Source organism: Ovis canadensis, chromosome 17, assembly GCF_042477335.2.
Source record: "Ovis canadensis isolate MfBH-ARS-UI-01 breed Bighorn chromosome 17, ARS-UI_OviCan_v2, whole genome shotgun sequence".
Taxonomy (NCBI): domain Eukaryota; kingdom Metazoa; phylum Chordata; class Mammalia; order Artiodactyla; family Bovidae; genus Ovis; species Ovis canadensis.
This window is the reverse complement of record NC_091261.1, coordinates 42,845,238-42,866,523: the sequence shown is the minus strand read 5'-3', so window position 1 is coordinate 42,866,523 and position 21,286 is coordinate 42,845,238. Positions and strand designations below refer to the sequence as shown.

Here is a 21,286-nt window from a genome sequence, read left to right as displayed (position 1 = left end):
GAGAAAGCAGTAAAACAAGATGTGACTATAAGGGGTTATTGAAGTTATAAACTACTGTGTAATATGGAAGGATTTTAAAAGAAAGCTATATATGAAAAGTTCTAAGTGAGAAAAATCTGACTTTAAATGCTAATTTTATAGCCAGAAGTCTTCTTGGAAATGAGCCAGTCCATTTCCTTTATTTTGAGATAAGAAAATTGAGGCCTGGAATAATTAGGCAGTTTGCCAGAGCTTACAGACCCAGAGAATATCAGAGTCAAGAACAATATCCAGGATTTATGCCTTCCAACTGAGCCCTTGCTCACTTATGGTATATCTGAAAAAAAAAATCAGAATCTGATTACCCTCTGCAAAACATAAATTTCCAAAAACACAATTTTAAGAAAGCTTTTCTTCTTCTATGTGATCCATTGTACTCTAATGAATAAAACATTCTGTTATTTTTCTTTTTCCAAATAAATAAATGTTTCAAAATATTTTAAGTGGCATCAAATCAACTGGAATCAGTAATTTCAATACTGATTGTTTGAGACGAGCTTCAATTTAGACATTGTTCAAATTAAATTGCTAAGTAGGAGAAGATATAAAAAATTCACTAGGCTTTACAGGTAGAAGATGATAATATTGCCAATTATTCCAACCGATTGTCATTTTGCATTTACATTTATTAAAACCAAAGTATAATGGTAATTTAATAGATCTTATAAGTGAATTATTATTAGAGTCAATGAGACTCATATGCTTCTATGGGCTGTCAATGTGTAGCAAGCATCTGGACAATGTTTTGTCAGGAAGCATTTGTGGAGCAGTCTCTACCAGGGATTCTTCTAGGAACTGGAGATATAGTGGTGAAAAAATGACAGTCTCTGTCCTCACAGAAGTTACATTCCAGTCAGAAAGCTAGACAAAATGTAATATATAGGTCGGGAGTTATATGAGGTGCTATGTAATTAAATAAAGCAGGTTAAGTGGCTAGAGAGGAAGAAACTGGAGGTATTATTTTTAATAGCAGAGTCAGGACAGTGAAATGTGAAAATCTGGGTAAATTTGCAGATGAAACTGTTCCTAGACAGGGATCAGGTTGCCTTTATTCAAAGGACAACTGGAAGGCTTGGACAGCTCTACCAGAGTAAAAGAAAGGAGAAATCTTGATAAATGAATTAGGCAGAGGCTGGATCATCTCAGTGTTTTAGACCAGGGAAAGAAGTTTTAATTTTATTCAAAGAGAAAGGCAAAGTCTTGTTAAAGCTTTGGACAGGCGAGCAACAAGGAATTTTGGAGTGGCCTGTTTCTGTGGAAAGAGACCTGGTTTTGTGGCAGTGATGAAAACTACAGTGGAAATAGAGATGATGATTGAAAGGCCATGACAGCAGCCCTTGGGAATGTTTGAAATTAGGCTGCAGCATGGAGGAGGTGTGAAAGAGCTAAATATTTTATCCGTTTTGAAGGTTAAGCCACTAGGACTTGATGATGGAATTGGAGGTGTAGGAAATTAGTAAAAGAGACAAATCAAGCGTGAGTCCTAGAGTATTGGCCTGAGAAGTTTGGGGATAGGAAAAGGAAAAAAAATTTTAGGTTGAATTATCTTTACATTATTTTTTTGATATACTGTATTTTAGATATTATGAAATCTCCAGTGGAGATGGCAGGTAGATATAAAAGTTTAATTCTCAGGAAACACGTTTGAGTAGAGATACAACTTGCGTAGACTAACTTTAGACAATGTTCATTCTGTGCATGCTGAGTGCTTGTTTGTACCAGATTTCTTTCTATAGGATCTGATTTAATCCCACAACAGACTTGTAAATTGGATTACCATATTATGAATTAAAAGAAAAACAAAACAAAGCTGAGTATTAGAGAAGTAAACAACTTGACTTAGACCTGCAGCTGTTAATCAATAGAAACAGAATCTGAAGCCACTAAACCTGATCAAGGAGACCGTTTAACTATGACTCACTCTTTCCCATAGATTAGCTCATCTAACATATTATGTTTCACATAAACCATGTTTATGGGTGTCTTCTCTTTGGATTAAATATTATTTTATATTAAAAAGAGAAATGGTTTTTGCAGCAAAAAAAAAGAAACAACATTCAGTTCTCGGCCACTGAAACAGCGAGTAAAATAAAAATATTCATGAATTCAAAATCAAAGGATTACTGTTCTCAGATCAAGAAATGCATATCCAAGAGTTTCACGGAGTGCAAAGCAAATGTTTAATACTATACTTAGAATATACAATATGTATGATACACACATCCATGCACATACAGTAAGTCAATTGGGCTGTGTTTTTTGCATTTATGGAGTGTGGGAGATTAAATTGTGCACAAATTAAATATATTACCTTTATTTATCTGTTCTCGGTCTAATATACTAAACTAAAGAGATATTCTGACTATAGATTTGGCCAAAAAGTCTAGTAGTGAACTATGTGTCAGCATAATTAATAGGTCTGAGGGGAAATTTTCAGTTATTAGCATCCCTAATTAAGGGCATTTATCATCTGATTGAAACAGGGGATAAACTTCATTCTTATGCAGGGATTGGAAATTACTTTTTAATGAAGGGGAAACATGATGCTTTTGCAAAAGTTAATCCTAAAATCCAAAAGGGCTAATCACTATGCTTATTTTCTTGGTGAGGCTATGATGACATTTTGAATGAAAACTGTTTGTCACATTGTTCAGCTGAGAGGGTCACTGCATTGCAAATGTCTCTATAATCAAAAGAGAGGTCAGAAATGTGGAATATGACATTTTACATCTGAGGAGAGTTGCTTTTTAAATGTTCCAGAAAGACTGCATTCTGTCAGTATTATTTGTGGGAAGATGTTGAAGAACTTGCCTTGTCTGTTATGATGAACATTCTTAGTAATGAAAAATGCTTGAAAACTTTCTGTAAGATATCAATGATTCCATAAATCAAACAGTGCTAGGGTAATCTTCAGTTACCAGAAATCACTTGCATTTAACTTAGTTATATATTTGAGTCAAAGGAAGTTTTGTTATTTCCACTGGAGTATTTGTCTTAGATGACATTTTGTTTCCAAGGTTCATAACTGGTTATTGTTTTACTTCCTCTTATTTCCAATAAGTTTAGTACAAAACCCATTAGTGACTAAGTGTTATCATAAATCATTTATTTACATAATATTCTTTAAATCAGCTATACTTTAGTAGAAACAACTTTTCCTACATAGCTTTTCATTTGTATAGTCATAAGATAAAAAATGGAGAAGGCAATGGCACCTCACTCCAGTACTGTTGCCTGGAAAATCCAAAGGACAGAGGAGCCTGGTGGGCTGCAGTCCATGGGGTCGCTACGAGTCTGACACGACTGAGCGACCTCACTTTCACTTTTCACTTTCATGTACTGGAGAAGGAAATGGCAACCCACTCCAGTGTTCTTGCCTGGAGAATCCCGGGGATGGCAGAGCCTGGTGGGCTGCCGTCTATGGGGTCACACAGAGTCGGACACGACTGAAGCGACTTAGCAGCAGCAGCAGCAGCAAGATAAAAATACAAAAAGAAAGATGATCAAGCTTCCAAAATTCCAATAAATAATAGCTAGAATTGCTGTCATGTTGCATACAATTAAAATTTGATGAAGTAATTTCAGTCTATTTCTCATTTACTTAATTTAAGCTATAAATCTGAGTAGATGAAGGAAACCCAACTTTGAAATGGAAACAAACTATTTGAAATATTAAAGAGATTATTATATTACCTAAAGGATAGATATTAAATATAATAGAAAATAATGTAAGCTTAGTATGAGGAATTTTTCCTTTTCAAAAATCTTCTAATTTTATCCTGTTAAAACTTAATCTTACTTTCTAGCCTATTTTGATAATTATTCCAAAGATATATAATTTGATAGTTTCACTAAATAGGCAGGACTCAGTCTATATTTTGAATTTGGTAGTATTTCAGAGTTTCAACATGTGTTGTTAGGGTTCTTTTTTTTAATGTTCTCCAAAACTAAGTCTTTATCACATACTTTATGTGGGGGATAAAATATTTAGTTTACATCATATTTTATTTTATAAACTCTTAAAAATTATGTATCCATATAACATAAAATTTACCACTTTAATGATTTTTAAGTGTACATTTCAATGACATTAACTACATTTGCACTATGAGCAATTTTCAGTCTTATTTACATAATATTGCTAAGTTCTTTCTTTAGTTTTGTCACCTCTATTTAGTATGATAGTTGCTTAGTCGTGTACAACTCTTTGTGACCCTATGGACTGTAGCCCACCAGGCTTCTCTGTCCATGGAATTCTCCAGGCAAGAATGTTGAAGTGGGTAGCAATTCCCTTCTCCAGGGGATCTTCCTGACCCAGGGATAGAACTTGGGTCTCCTGCATTACAAGCAGATTCTTTAGTATAAAAATTTATAAAAAGGAAATAGTGTTTTTGATAAAGATTCCTGAGAAATGATTAAAACTAAAATGTTACCTAAGTATGTACCTACCTAATTTATATAAACATATTCGTAGAACTAATTAGTGGTAATATATTATAAAATGAAAATTTTAAGATAAATGCTATTGCTCATATTTAAATACTTCTACATATTTACTTGCTTCACATATTTTCTGGATTCAAATTTAAGCCAAATCACATAACTAAAAGTCAATACTGAGTGGTTGGTTTTAATACCTTTTCAGGGGATGGCTTACTTACTGTAAGAAATATGTGTTTACTCCAAGTATAAAAAAGAAGGTAATACTTTATTACAACAAACACACCCAGTAAGAGGACTGTTCCACCAGATGTTTGATGTTAAGAATGAAATCAGTTTTATGGCAAAGTAATAGATTTCAGTTAAGCAAAATTCTAATGTGGCTGAGCAGTTTCTCATGTTTCAGGAAAATATGTTTAATTTATGGGGGCTAACATTAAATATGTAAAATGCCTGCAGTTAGAACTTTAATTAGATCTTTAGATTCATTCATTACACTTATTGAAGATGAATTTTCTGATAAAGCAGTTGCCTGAAACATTTTTCTTTTTAAAATCTTATTTTAGGTTTCCTTGAACTTTATTCTAATATGTTTGATCTTTTTAAGCCACCAATGTTCAAAGGCAATACCAGTTTAATCATTTCCCAAGTTTAAAAGTATAAAATATGACTCAAGACAAAGTTTGGAACTACACAAGTGTAATGGACTATCAGAAGATTAAACTGTGAATAATCTGTGTGGGGGGGGGGGTGGTGTATGTGTGTGATGTGTTTTTACACATTAAAAAAAATGCTTTTCAGAATCATATGTATTTTTTGCTGTTGCTCTAAAAATTTAAGAAGTTTAATATCTATTTACCCACATTTATTGTATATATGTTGGAGAAGGAAATGGCAACCCACTCCAGTATTCTTGCTTGGAGAATCCCATGAACAGAGGAGCCTGGCAGGCTACAGTTCATGGGGTCGCAAGACTTAGACACGATTTGACAACTGAACCACTGTTGTATATATGTATACATATATATACTTTATAAAATATATATACAGGTTTCCCTGGTGGCTCAGATGGTAAAGATTCCACCTGCAATGCAGGAGACCCAGGTTTGATCCCTGGGTTAGGAAGGTTCCCTGGGGAAGGGAATGGCCACCCACTCCATTATTCTTGCCTGGAGAATTCCACAGATGGAGGAGCCTGGCAGGCTATTATCCATAGGGTCGCAAAGAGTCAGACACGACTGAGCGACTAACACTTTTACTTTTACTCTCATATATGTACACGCACAGATGTATGATATATAAAATACAAAATATTTTTACAAAATGAATTTGAGCTTCCTTTTATCATCTGACTGCTGATTGTATTTCACATGTCTCCTGTATGCTCCTTGCCTCTATACTTAAACATTTCTGAGACTTTGTCCTTTCATTTCACTTCTGTCTTCAGCTCCATTCATTGGCTCACTGTCTTCTGTCAGGAGTCTAGGTCCTTACATCCTACTTCTTCTTTCTGATTGCATCTGGTTCTCATAAATCAATTCCAGATGAAACTGAGTAATCTTGCCCTATTACGCCACTACCTATATAATTCATCATTATCAGATCTATCCAAGCAAAATATTGGCCCCTAGTATTCTGATTCCTCTCATGGGATTCAGGATTAATTGGGACCCTCTGTTATAAGTAGTAGACTATCTCCAAAATGTTGACCTTTGTCAGAAGTTTTGTTCTCTGACCCCAGCCTTAGGCTAAAACCTATATTTATTCCCAGAAGTGATCAGCTTTTTGAACTTTCACCCATGTAGTCACTAGATCAGATTTCCATATATAGAGTCAAAGGAGAACTTAATAAACATTGAAGACAACCTATGCCTTATTGGTTTAGATAACGATGAATTAAACAATTTCTGCTCTCAATTATTTTATAACTTAATAGAGAATATGGTAGAAGTACATCACTACTAATAATAATGAGTAAAACATCTGCAATAAGAGTGGCATACTTTTATCTGAGCCTAATGAACAGAAAAAATATATTTTTTGAAGAGTTCAGAGTTGACCTTCCCTCTGTCCACTACTGTTGTTCAGTCGCTAAGTCATCTCTGACTCTTGGGGACCCCATGGACTATACTTCTCAGTCCATGTGGTTTTCGGGCAAGAATACTGGAGTGGGTTGCCATTTGCTCCTCCAGAGTATCTTCCCAACCCAGGGATCGACCCCACGTCTCCCAAGTCTCCTGCATTAGCAGGCAGATTCTTTACCACTGAGCCACCAGAGAAGGCTCTGTCCACTATGGCTAAATGTAAATAAATTGTTTAAATTCTTAGAGTTGAAAGTTCTTTATTAAAAAAACTTAAGTAGCGATACCTGCTTCATGAATCTGTATATTAAGAGTAATACATATAAAAGATACTCATGCACATGTATGTCTGCTAAGTCGCCTCAGCATGTAAAGAGTCCACTCTTTACAACCCTATGGACTGTAGCTCCCCGGGCTACTCTGTCCATGGGACTCTCCAGGCAGGAATACTGGAGTGGGTTGCTGTGCCTTCCTCCAGGGGATCTTCCCAACCCAGGGATCAAACCCATGTCTCTTGGCTCTCCTGCATTGCCAGTAAGGTTCTTTAACACTTGTGTCACCTGGGAAGCACCACTCAAATACTATTATCAAATAAGTGTTCAATAATATGTATCTAAAAATATATATGTGGCTCAGACAGTAAAGCATCTGTCTGCAATGCAGGAGACCCGGTTTCGATCCCTGGGTTGGGAAGATCCCCTGGAGAAGGAAATGGCAGCCCACTCCAGTATTCTTGCCTGGAAAATCCCATGGGCTGCAGAGCCTGGTAGGCTACAGTCCATGGGGTCACAAAGAGTCGGATACAACTGAGCAACTTCACTTCACATGTATATGCACATAGGCTTGTCAATTTATATACAAATATACAGGCTAAGTTTACACGGACTAACTAAGACTAGAGTTTTTAGCATACTAATATTGAGGCTCTCTAGTAATTTGCAAGAGGAGAGAACAAAGAGTCAGTTGGGAGTATCAGCCTGGAAAGTTCTGAACTGAAGGTAAAGTTACAGTGAATATCATGTAGCACTTCACATGGACCATAACCCAAAAGATGTTGGGAAATAGGAACATAAGCACCAGAACCACTTCTTCACTAGGTTAAGAGGAAGGGTTCAAAAGCAAGCAAACAAACACAGAAAAGCAACAAAACATAGCTTCATCATTCCATAAGGAGATGAGGAAGTGATAAAATCTGTGTGTACCAAGGGCTAGGTAACCTGTGTCCTTCACCTGAGAAGTCTGTTGTAGATGTAAGTCTTTGTTGTGTTGTCGTGCTCAGACAAGTCCGACTCTTTGTAACCCTTTGGACTGTAGCCCATTAAGCTCCTCTGTCCATGGGATTTTTCCAGGCAAGAATACTTGGAGTGGGTTGCCATTTCCTCCTCCAGAGATCTTCCTGACCCAGGGATCAAACTTGCCTCTCCTGCATTGGCAGGTGGGTTCTTTATCATGAAGCCACCTGGAATAAGAGGCTAATTTGCTCAAAATCAGGGGGAATTCCTGTTTTCTGTCCCTTGATTTCATCTTCCTTCCTAAAGCTTAGAGGCAGGGCCTTGTGGAGGACCAGTCTGAGGCTAGAGTGAGATGACGGTGGAAGGCCCTATCCTGAGAATAAAAGAGAAATATTGGAGGCAGAGTTCAGAGTTAGTTAAATCCCAGTAAGAGACTTAGAAATGTAGAATTATGTCTTTGTACAATTTCCTTGTAAAAGTTTAAAAGTAAATAAGACATGCATGCCCATCCCCTGGGGCAACAAGAAAGTGAGGCCATTGTAGAAATTGGGTCACTCTATCAATTCTTGAAGAAAAGAGGAAGAGAAGAACCCCAAGTGCTGTTAAAGTGGGCTGTGGTTGCTAACAAGTGGAGGAAAGGGGACTCGTGATGGTTCTTGGCTTGAGCAGATACACCATGAGGATATGGGATTACTGTGGGGTCACTTCTCAGGCCAGGATCATATGCTGTTGCTGGTGTGCTTTCAAGAGCTTGTGGAAAAATTAGTTGTTCTCTGGTATGGAAACCATGAGATTGAATTTGTTGAATATTTTCCTAGGTAAACAGTGTTTTGTGTTTGTTTTTTTTTTAATTTTTGCTTACTAATTCAGAAAACACATCAGCAACAATATTTATGTAGTTTATAGACAAGGAAAGGAATCACATGTTCCTAACCAAATGAGTTAGTCATCATTTTATGAAGCTTTTCATATGTGTGTTGTCAGACACTTTAGAATACCAAGGATAAAACCATTTAGCAGTTACTGAACTATTTCTTAACAAGTTTAAGCATTGTTGATTAGAGAGCATATCAGACATTTTCAGATCTTCTCTCACTTGCAATTTGTAAATTTTGCATTTTTAAATTTTCAATTCAACACACCTTATACAAAGCTGTGCAAGTTTTGAAACCTGAGTCTCATACACTTATAACTACCAAAAAGAAATCAGTAAAAGAAAAGAATGATTCACAATCTTTTCCTGAATAATGTTGTCATAAGACTGACTTGAAAGTTTTGTCAGGGGACAAAAATCCTGAGAATTATGACACAGTAATCTGTAAAATTAAAAACTGATCTTTTAAATGTCAAATTTCCTTTTTTTTTCTCCTAATTTCTAAAACAAGTACAACAACAAAGAGTAATATAGAATATGTTCTAACTATGTACCAGGCACTATCCTAAACATGTTACATTCCCCTCCACACCCCTATTGGGGTAGGTTTGTTCTTATTATTCCCATTTTGCATATAAGAAGACAGATTTAGTGAGTGGAATACAGTGTCAGTAATAGAGATAAAAGAGCCTTTCATGATATCTGGGACCTTGACTTAGTTATCCCCTCTCACTATTCATCGGATATAGCCCGTCCTTCCCATGACATCCCCTTTTGTCGACACAAATGTACAAACAAGCTCTAGTTATTGTTTTTTTCAAGCAGACAGTGGGAGAGATACTAACATCATTCACACAATTAACTTCCATTTCATTAAATTGTGTATAATTAAACACACATTTCAGAGCTTAGGGCCGAACACTGGTCATCCATAATAACTCAGAAAATATTGACTTGGGCTTTAACATGTGCTGTGAAAAATTAAAAATTTATGGCCAAACAGATGTCCCCAAATGCTACACAAGCTTAACCTGGACAATAGCTAAGGTCCGCCACAGATGGGCCTTTTCCTCTGGCTTGGGGCTTGTGTTGTTCCCTGAGACTGGCTTGTCCAGAGTCCCAGAGCGTCTCACTGAGCAGCATGTGTCCTGCTGCTAACACCTTCTGGCTTTTCTGTCAGTGGTCAAGAGCTCCCCATGCAAGTCAAAGCCTAGTTCCATTCCTCACCAGGTCAATGGCCCTAAAAACATTACTCAACCTTTCTATCCCTTTCTTTAATGTCATTTATATATAAAATGGAGGTAACAGCCATACAAACTTATGAAGAGTAGACAATTCAGGTAAACTTCTTAAACCAGTACATGAATGCCTAAAGATTCAATTAATGTTTATGTTCAGTGAGATTTTTAAAGTATTATTTTGATGTGCTTCTTCAATGTTTATAATGCTTCTAAATCTGTTCTGAATGTGAATTACATATGATATTATCCTACCATTGTTTAAGTGACTAGTGAAAAGGCAAGTACAATATTTTAATATTTGTAGTTCATTGACTGTGGCTCAGATCATGAACTCCTTATGGACAAATCTAGACTTAAATTGAGTAGGGAAAACCACTAGACCATTCAGATATGACCTAAATCAAATTCCTTATGATTATACAGTGGAAGTGAGAAATAGATTTAAGGGACTAGATCTAATAGATAGAGTGCCTGATGAACTATGGACTGAGGTTCATGACATTGTACAGGAGACAAGGATCAAGACCATCCCCACGGAAAAGAAAGGCAAAAAAACAAAATTGCTGTCTGGGGAGGCCTTACAAATAGCTGTGAAAAGAAGAGAAGCGAAAAGCAAAGGAGAAAGGGAAAGATATAAGCATCTGAATGCAGAGTTCCAAAGAATAGCAAGGAGAGATAAGAAAGCCTTCCTCAGCAATCAATGCAAAGAAATAGAGGAAAACAACAGAATGGGAAAGACTAGAGATCTCTTCAAGAAAATTAGAGATACCAGGGAACATTTTATGCAAAGATGAGCTCAATAAAGGACAGAAATGGTATGGACCTAACAGAAGCAGAAAATATTAAGAAGAGGTGGCAAGATTACACAGAAGAACTGTACAAAAAATGATCTTCACGACCAAGATAATCACGATGGCATGATCACTAAGCTAGATCCAGACATCCTGGAATGTGAAGTCAAGTGGGCCTTAGAAAGCATAACTACGAACAAAGCTAGTGGAGGTGATGGAATTCCAGTTGAGCTATTTCAAATCCCAAGAGTTGATGCTGTGAAAGTGCTGCACTCAATATGCCAGCAAATTTGGAAAACTCAGCAGTGGCCATAGGACTGGAAAAGGCCAGTTTTCATTTCAATCTCAAAGAAAGGTAATGCCAAAGAATGCCCAAACTACTGCACAATGGCACTCATCTCACATGCTAGTAAAGTAATGCTCAAAATTCTCCAAGCCAGGCTTCAGCAATACATGAACTGTGAACTTCCAGATGTTCAAGCTGGTTTTAGAAAAGGCAGAGGAACCAGAGATCAAATTGCCAATATCTGCTGGATCATCAAAAAAGTAAGAGAGTTCCAGAAAAACATCTATTTCTGCTTTATTGACTATGCCAAAGCCTTTGACTGTGTGGATTACAATAAACTGTGGGAAATTCTGAAAGAGATGGGAATACCAGATCACCTGACCTGCCTCTTGAGAAACCTATATGCAGGTCAGGAAGCAACAGTTAGAAATGGACATGGTACAACTAACTGGTTCCAGATAGGAAAAGGAGTGTGTCAAGGCTGTATATTGTCACCCTGATTATTTAACTTCTATGCAGAGTACATCATGAGAAATGCTGGGCTGGAAGAAGCACAAGCTAGAATCCAGATTGCTGGGAGAAATATCAATAACCTCAGATATGCAGATGACACCACCCTTATGGCAGAAAATGAAGAGGAACTAAAAAGCCTCTTGATGAAAGTGAAAGAGGAGAGTGAAAAAGTTGGCTTCAAGCTCAACGTTCAGAAAACGAAGATCATGGCATCTGGTCCCATCACGTCATGGGAAATAGATGGGGAAACAGTGGAAATAGTGTCAGACTTTATATTTTGGGGCTCCAAAATCACTGTAGATGATGACTGCAGCCATGAAATTAAAAGATGCTTACTCCTTGGAAGGAAAGTTTTGACCAACCTAGACAGCATATTCAAAAGCAGAGACATTGCTTTGCCAACAAAGGTCTGTATAGTCAAGGCTATGGTTTTTCCAGTGGTCATGTATGGATGTGAGAGTTGGACTGTGAAGAAAGCTGAGAGCCTAAAAATTGATGCTTTTGAACTGTGGTGTTGGAGAACATTCTTGAGAGTCCCTTGGACTGCAAGGATATCCAACCAGTCCATTTTAAAGGAGATCAGTCCTGGGTATTCATTGGAAGGAATGATGCTAAAGCTGAAACTCCAATGCTTTGGCCACCTCATGCGAAGAGTTGACTCATTGGAAAAGACTCTGATGCTGGGAGGGATTGGGGTCAGGAGGAGAAGGGGACGACAGAGGATGAGATGGCTGGATGGCATCACCAACTCGATGGCCATGAGTTTGGGTGAACTCTGGGAGTTGGTGATGGACAGGGAGGCCTGGCGTGCTGTAGTTCTTGGGGTTGCAAAGAGTCGGACACGACTGAGAGACTGAGCTGAACTGATGCAGAAAAGGCAAAGAGTAAGAACTAGTTTTGTTCAATATAAAATCCAACACCTAAAAGGTAAGATATCTGCAGAAATTAATTTTAAAATATGTTAATATAAATGGAATTCTTGACATTAATAATCTCACAGAGAAGGCAACAGAGATCAGCTTGCAGCCTAAAATTTAATTGAATATATTCCAGGAGATATCATGCCTTGTCATAGTGCCCAGTTCAAGTGGTCATACAAATTTTTCATCTAATGTAGAATTTGAGCTTCCTTGCGTACAGCACAAAAACCACTGCATTCCGTAATTTTCTAGTCCATTGATTTTTGGTTCCCATACATTGGAACATAAAATTGATTGGTACTATGCCATCAGTAATGACAATCTAAGAACACAGGGAGAAGTCTGAATAGCAATAAGGACATATTAGCAAATCATAAGAATATTATTACAAAAGATAATATTAGAAGGTTGTGAATCTCAACACCATTCCATGATATTAGAGAGATATTCATAAACATTTTACAGAGAAGTGAATGAGTAAGTGAGAGAATGACTTTATTTACAAAATATAGAATACTAAAAGTAAGTAGAATTAAAGCTTCATTTAATGGGAAATAATTTATGGGGAGAAAAGTTGTATCTTAAAATTGAGCGTGTCCAGGGCCTTATTTTATTTTAGACAAGCATAGGTAAGCAGATCTTCATTATTTCTATTTTGGTATATTAAAGTCTGAATATGATTCTGAAAAACAACTAAAAGCAGATGATTTGCCATTTACCTTTGAGATAACCCACAGAATCAACTAAATATGATATCTGACCTTCACCACACAAGAGTCTTCTAACTCTGTGTACGATAGACAGTGTCCTCCAGCGTTTTGTTAAATGCTGCATTTTCACTATATGCTGATAAAGGCACTGAAACAGGGAATAAAAATGAATCATTTCATATTTACCTTAAACATTAAATAAATGCAACAGAAATGATTTCAAGTCATCTCATTGACATGCTATTTCCAGCAAGTGAAAGGTCAGTGCTTTCTTTTTAAAATTTTCTGCAAAGAAATATGTTAGTACAGAAAAGGGGATTTAAAGGCCTCAAAACACAGTTAATTTTTCTTTATGATAGCATTGATAGTCACATCTAGGAATACAGTTTTTAATTCTGCTTTGTCAGCTGGCCAGCTAGTCAAGATACAGAGAGATGCTCCAAATCCGGATTGATCTATTTTACTATAATTTTAGAGAAACCAGTAGTGCCTCTTTTGTGGCATTTAAATGATATTGTTGTGCTCCAGATTGCTGAGTGAGTACCTTTAAAATAGACTAGGAGACTGACATATTCTTTTGTGCAATATCACTAGGGAAGAGTTGGAATACTAGTCCCTAAATAAAAATATTTTTCTTTTAACAAAACTAAAAATTGCTCAATCACCTGTCTATGTGTTCACAAATATTACCTTGGGGTGTTTTCTACACTCTCTTTAGTAGTTCTGTCTACAACCCATTGTTAAGCTTGCTATTATTTTTGTGATTTATGAACATTAAGACTTGGTTTTCTTTTCCCTCTAGGATTCCCTGCCCTGACCGGAACTGGAACAATCAATGTCATAGTGGATGACATCAATGACAATGTCCCGACTTTTGCCAGTAAAATGTATTTCACGACAATTCCTGAAGACGCACCAACCGGGACAGATGTTATATTGGTAAATGCCTCAGATATTGATGCTTCAACCAATGCGGTTATCAGGTCAGTGCCTTTTCCTTTGTAAATTTTGATTACTTTTCTCATTAAACGTCTTTGAACGAAATGCATATAATGCTTCATTTCATTGGAAATGTCATATATTGACACCTAACCCTATTGTGATTGAAAGAAAGTTTTAGTTGCTCAGTCATCTTCAACTCTTTGTGACCCCATGGACTGTAGCCCACCAGGCTCCTCTGTCCATGAATTCTTCCATCAAGAATACTGGATTGAGTAGCCATTCTCTTCTCCAGGGGATCTTCTTGACCCAGGGATTGAACCCAGGTCTCCTACACTGCAGGCAGGTTCTTTACTGTCTAAGCCACTAGGAATTATTGCTAAATAACCAACTATGCCTAAAATGAAGATTAAAATAAAAATTTTACCTTATTAACTTTATTTATATTCTTATTGCATTTCATTCTTTGGTACTTTAGGAATTAGGACACAGGTCAGGGGGAGGAGATTTTCATGCTTCATGTGAATGACTAGTGTCACTTAGTGGTATTTGCCTGGTGACCATCTGGAGGACCCAAGATGGCTTCACTCACATGCATGGTGCCTTGGCAGGGATGGCTGGAACAGCAGGCTCCATTGATTCCCTTCTCTGCTCTTGTGGTCTCAGGGCTTTTTAATGTGATTCTTCAGCAGAGTAGTTGGACTTCTCTATATGGTAGAGAAACCTCTGGGTTCCAAGGACCTCAGGTGAAAGCTGCTAATGTTCTTAAAAGCCAGGACTTGAAGTGGGCAGTGCATCACTTCTGGAATACTTTGTTTGTCATAGCTGCCATGCCCAGCCCAGAGATCCTGGGCTAAAACCTATGTGTGAAAACTCTTCAAATAACTTTTGTTTCATACAGTCAAATATAATACAAATTGATGCTATTTTTATTTTGCAAAAAATTATCATATTCACTTTTAAATTAGACAGTTCAGTTCAGTACAGTCACTCAGTCATGTCCAACTCTTTGCAACCCCATGGACTGCAGCACGCCAGGCCTCCCTGTCCATCACCAATGCCGGGAAGTTTACTCAAACTCATATCCATTGAGTCAGTGATGGCATCCAACACTCTCATCCTCTGTTGTCCCCTTCTCCTCCCACCTTCAATCTTTCCCAGCATCAGGGTCTTTTCCAATGGGTCAGTTCTTTGCACCAGGTGGCCAAACTATTGAAGTTTCAGCTTCAGCATCAGTCCTTCCAATGAATATTCGGGACTGATTTCCTTCAGGATTGACTGGTTGGATCTTCTTGCAGTCCAAAGGACTCTCAAGAATCTTCTCCAACTCCACAGTTCAAAAGCATCAGTTCTTAGGTGCTCAGCTTTCTTTATAGTCCAACTCTCACATCCATACATGACTACTGGAAAAACCATAGCTTTAACTAAACGGACCTTGTTGGCAAAGTAATGTCTCTGCTTTTGAATAAGCTGTCTAAGTTGGTTGTAACTTTTCTTCCAAGGAGAAAGTGTCTTTTAATCTCATGGCTGCAGTCACCATCTGCAGTGATTTTGGAACCCCCCAAAATAAAGTCTGTCACTGTTTCCACTGTTTCCCCATCTATTTGCCATGAAGTAATGGGACCAGATGCCATGGTCTTAGTTTTCTGAATGAGTTTTAAGCCAACTTTTTCACTCTCCTCTTTCACTTTTATCAAGAGGCTTTTTAGTTCCTCTTCACTTTCTGCCATAAGGGTGGTGTCATCTGCATATCTGAGGTTATTGATATTTCTATCGGCAATCTTGATTCCAGCTTATGCTTCATCCAGTTCAGCATTTCTCATGATGTACTCTGCATATAAGTTAAATAAGCAGGGTGACAATATACAGCCTTGACGTACTGCTCTCCCGATTTGGAACCAGTCTGTTGTTCCATGTCCAGTTCTAACTGTTGCTTCTTGACCTGCACACAGATTTCTCAGGAGACAGGTCAGGTGGTCTGGTATTCCCATCTTATTACAATTTAAATGAAAAATATTTTCCCATTCTATTAAATCATTATGCCAACCTTCAACCTTTTATACTCTGGCTTGCTTTGTTTTTAATGTAATATATATTTTGGATGTTAATATCTTCTTGCTACTCATGGAATCCTGGAGAGAATCCATCTTCTTCTCTGGTTAATAGAGATTTGCTTCTCCGTCCATGGGATTCTCCAGGCAAGAGTACTGGAGTGGGTTACCATTTCCTTCTCCAGGGGATCTTCCCACCCAGGGATCGAACCCCGGTCTCCCGCATTGGAGGCAGATGCTTTAACCTCTGAGCCACCAGGGAAGCCCGGTTAATAGAGATTTTGTGTATTAATTTCCATTTTAGCTACTTAAATATTACATATTTAAGCCATTTTACCAACTACTGATGGGTTCTCTAAAAGCACAACTTTTAACGTGTGATGTTAATTTTCCTGTGTAGTCTAATGTGATCTTTTACACAACAGCTATCCAACAAATATTTGTTTATATTATTCTTTCCACCAGTTTGATCAAGTTATACCTTTTAATGGATGATGTACTTATTTTCAGTTTTACACTTTACATAACTAATATTTTCCCTTGTAGTAAACCAGCCTGTGTTATTTCCCAGTCTTTATCTAGTTTTTATCTTTGCTTTCCAGACACCCATCCCAGAATTTAGCTTTTATAGAAATGTATTCCTTTTTTCCTCCAACTCACCAAATGTCCATTCAGACCTCACTTTTAATTCTTTTATGTCATAACATTGGAGAAAGTCACAAAACTGCATCAACACAGTGAACGTCCAAAGGTAAATCCCTTACTCTGTGCTCTTGATTGCATCCCATTAGATTTCCTTCAGATCTTTAATTCAATAGTTACTACATTTCTCTCTGGATCTTCAGATAATCCCTCTTTTCTGGATCACATCTTTATTCCTACAGAAATGCTCAGAATATCTGGTATTAAGTTCTGGTTCCTATTTACTTACATGACTTAGGAAAGTCATTTTAGTATCTTTAAGGCTCACTATGGGGCTTCCCAGGTGGTGCCAGTGGTGAAGAACCTGCCTGCAAATGCAGGAGACATAAGAGACATGGGTTTGATCCCTGAGCTGGGAAGATCCCCTGGAGGGCATGGCAAACCACTCCAGTATTCTTGCCTGGAGAATTCTGTGGACAGAGCAGCCTAGCGGGCTTTGGTCTATGGGGTCACAAAGAGTTGGGCACAGCTGAGCGACAGTGTGCACACACCCAAGGCTCAGTATATCCATCAGTAAAAGTGGAGTTTAGAATTGCTGCTTTCCAATTTGTGAGAATTAAATATTGGTATATATTGACCACCTACTTGGTGCCAAGTATTTTCCTGTTTCCTTCTCCAGGGGTTCTTCCTGACCCAGGGATTGAACCCATGTCTCATGTCTTTTGTGTTGGCAGGGAGGTTCTTAACTGCTAGTGTCACCTGGGGAAACCCATATGTGAAATCAGTTAATATGTGCAAATTTCTCTTACACATAATTGTGATATTAAAATTGCTAAATGTATGTGTTTTTCTTTATACCGTTCTAATAACTATTTTATTCCTAATATATTCACTCTTGAAAAAACATCTCCAACATAATAGTGACTGGCACCTAAAGAAATTAATTAAATGAGTAATTCTAATATTCTTTAGAACTTTGGAATATTATTTACTCACATTTTTTTAACACCTCATTTTTGAGAGGGTGGGTTACTACCTCAAAACTTTCTCCGGCCAGTTATTCTTTAAAATCTCTCAATCAAATTTCTCTTCTATTGCTTTACCAAAAAAGACTATTTGAATATTCTTCTGAAGTTTTTCAAATCCAGTGATTTCTGAATCCTTATTTCTCTTTACCGTTTACATCATAGGTCGTCCTTTCTTACTGGCATTTTATTTTTTCCTCAGTGTCTGTGTCAATATTATTTCTTATTTCTCACTCTGTATGTCTAACCACATCTTCTAATTTGCCTTTTGTGTTTCCTCTTTCTGTCTTCAAAGTAATCTGGACATTCCCCACAGCACTTTTCTTTATTTCCATGTGTATGAAAGAGAGAGAAAGAAGAAACAGAGGATTACCCATTTCCATGGCTGCACCTATGCAGAAAACACCCAGAAAACTATGCAGAAAACCTCCAAACCTGTGTTATCAACTCTAACTCCATTCCAAGAGATTCCCACCCATATTTGTAACTCTCCAGGAGCACTTCTACCTAGAGATTCTGCTGGAACCATAAGCACAACATATCAGAAACTCCTAACCTTTTCCGTTTCTCATCTTGGCATTCTGCTTCCTTTCACTGATACTGTCTCAGTTTCTTTGTCTTCCTGTCCTGATGGCTAACAGTCATCTTTTCCACCTCTGTATACCTTTTCTGTGTATTCCTCCTGCGAAGATCCTCATTCAGTCCATAATTATATCATGCCCAGATTAACATAATAAAAATCAGCTTACTTTTCTGACTCAGATTTATGATCCTTCCAATCTATATTCCATACTCTTCTGTATAAGGGCTTCTTATATGGTGCTAGTGTTGAAGAACTGCGTGCCAATGCAGGAGATTTATGAGACTCGAGTTCAATCCCTGAGTCAGGAAGATCCCCTGGAGGAAGAAATGGCAACCCACTCCAATATTCTTGCCTGGAGAATCCCATGGATGGAGGAGTCTGGTGGGCTATTGTCCACAGGGTTGCAAAGAGTCAGACCCGACTGAAGCGACTTAGTATGCATGCATCCTGTATAATTTTGAAGCCCTTACAGCATCCCAGGTACTTTGTTAAGTTCTGAGAAATTAAGCACTTCAGTTCTCATAAGGAGAAATCTTTTTAATATAGAAGGTAAGTTTGCTGTATTACAATTAGAGTACCTTGTAACAAGCATAATTTAAACACAGAATGTGTGGAATCAAGAGCATAGTCAGTGAAACTTGAGGAAATAAGTAGAAGCTTTGAGTAACTGATGATTTGGGGAAAGACAGAGGAATAGTTTATGAACAAATAAAGGATGAAAGACATTCTAGGCAAAGACAGAAACAGGTACAAAGGTAAAGCTATGCAAAAACATAGCATCAGAAAAATAAAGCTAATCAGTATGGTTGGTGTGGGTTAGGAATGAGCCTTGCATACCATATGAGAAGATTCACATTTTTTTTTTTTTGCATCTAGTTGGAGAAACAACTGAAATGTTTTAAGGTAGCCAGTAACACAACTAGTTTACATTTTATGATAATTCCTCTCAACTTTGTAGGAAGCAATTTGGATGAAGCAGAGTCAGTCAGTGAATGAAAGAACAATGGCAGTAATATGAACCCCCTTGATCTGTATTTCAGCTTTAACAGTGAAACTCCCCCATCCTCAAAAGATTTTAACTTCCAGTTTGCCTAGGGGATAAGGCCTAGTCTGCATATTCCAGCCACTCCATAAAGGGCCCCAGCATCTCTCCAAGCTTGTTCTGTACAAATCTTCAATGTATAGTCAAACTTTCAGCCTCACTGGATCACTTTCTGCTTCTGGGAAAAGGATTTGTGCTTTCCCAAGCGTTCTGGCTTTATTCAAGTCCTTCTCTGTCCTAGGGCAGGGTTCTCCAAACACAACCTGCAGGCCAAATTCCAGCCAAAGCCTACTTTCGTAAACAAAGTGTTACTGGAACATAGCCACGCCTATTCATGTGTGTATTGTCTATGACTGATTTTGCATTACAAGGGCAAGCTGAATGCTGCAACAGAGATCTGATGGTGTAAAGAGCTGACAATATTTACTTATATTACTAATACTTACTAAGTTCAGTTCAGTTCAGTTCAGTCGCTCAGTTGTGTCCGACTCTGCGACCCCATGAATCGCAGCACGCCAGGCCTCCCTGTCCATCACCATCTCCCGGAGTTCACTCAGACTCACGTCCATCGAGTCCATGATGCCATCCAGCCATCTCATCCTTGGTCGTCCCCTTCTCCTCCTGCCCCCAATCTCTCCCAGCATCAGAGTCTTTTCCAATGAGTCAGTTCGCATGAGGTGGCCAAAGTACTGGAGCTTCAGCTTCAGCATCGTTCCTTCCAAAGAAATCCCAGGGTTGATCTCCTTCAGAATGGACTGGTTGGATCTCCTTGCAGTCCAAGGGACTCTCAAGAGTCTTCTCCAACACCACAGTTCAAAAGCATCAATTCTTCGGCACTCAGCTTGCTTCACAGTCCAACTCTCACATCCATACATGACCACAGGAAAAACCATACCCTTGACTAGATGGACCTTAGTCGGCAAAGTAATGTCTCTGCTTTTGAATATGCTATCTAGGTTGGTCATAACTTTTCTTCCAAGGAGTAAGCGTCTTTTAATTTCATGGCTGCAATCACCATCTACAGCGATTTTGGAGCCCAAAAAATAAAGTCTGACACTGTTTCCACTGTTTCCACTCTTTCCCCATCTATTTCCCGTGAAGTGATGGGACCAGATGCCATGAGCTTCGTTTTCTGAATGTTGAGCTTTAAGCCAACTTTTTCACTCTCCTCTTTCACTTTCATCAAGAGGCTTTTTAGCTCCTCTTCACTTTCTGCCATAAGGGTGGTGTCATCTGCATATCTGAGGTTATTGATATTTCTCCCGGCCGTCTTGATTCCAGCTTGTGCTTCTTCCAGTCCAGCATTTCTCATGATGTACTCTGCATATAAGTTAAATAAGCAGGGTGACAATATACAGCCTTGACACACTCCTTTTCCTATTTGGAATCAGTCTGTTGTTCCATGTCCAGTTCTAACTGTTGCTTCCTGACCTGCATACAGATTTCTCAAGAGGCAGGTTAGGTGGTCTGGTATACCCATCTCTTTCAGAATTTTCCACAGTTTCTTGTGATCCACACAGTCAAAGGCTTTGGCATAGTCAATAAAGCAGAAATAGATGTTTTTCTGGAACTCTCTTCCTTTTTCCATGATCCAGCGGATGTTGGCAATTTGATCTCTGGTTCCTCTGCCTTTTCTAAAACCAGCTTGAACATCAGGGAGTTCACAGTTCACGTATTGCTTAAGCCTGGCTTGGAGAATTTTGAGCATTACTTTACTAGCATGTGAGAAGAGTGTAATTGTGTGGTAGTTTGAGCATTCTTTGGCATTGCCTTTCTTTGGTATTGGAATGAAAACTGACCTTTTCCAGTCCTGTGGCCACTGCTGAGTTTTCCAAACTTGCTGGCATATTGAGTGCAGCACTTTCACAGCATCATCT

The 21,286-nt window shown here is 38.0% G+C and overlaps 1 protein-coding gene across 1 annotated transcript in view; it reads left to right on the top strand.

The window, feature by feature from the left end:
• FAT4 (FAT atypical cadherin 4) overlaps positions 1 to 21,286 on the top strand; it is a 186,833-nt gene that overhangs the window by 117,935 nt on the left and 47,612 nt on the right. The window contains exon 7 of the mRNA XM_069557461.1: positions 13,930 to 14,110. Coding sequence (XP_069413562.1) covers positions 13,930 to 14,110 — 181 coding nt within the window. The remainder of the gene's footprint in view (positions 1 to 13,929; positions 14,111 to 21,286) is intronic.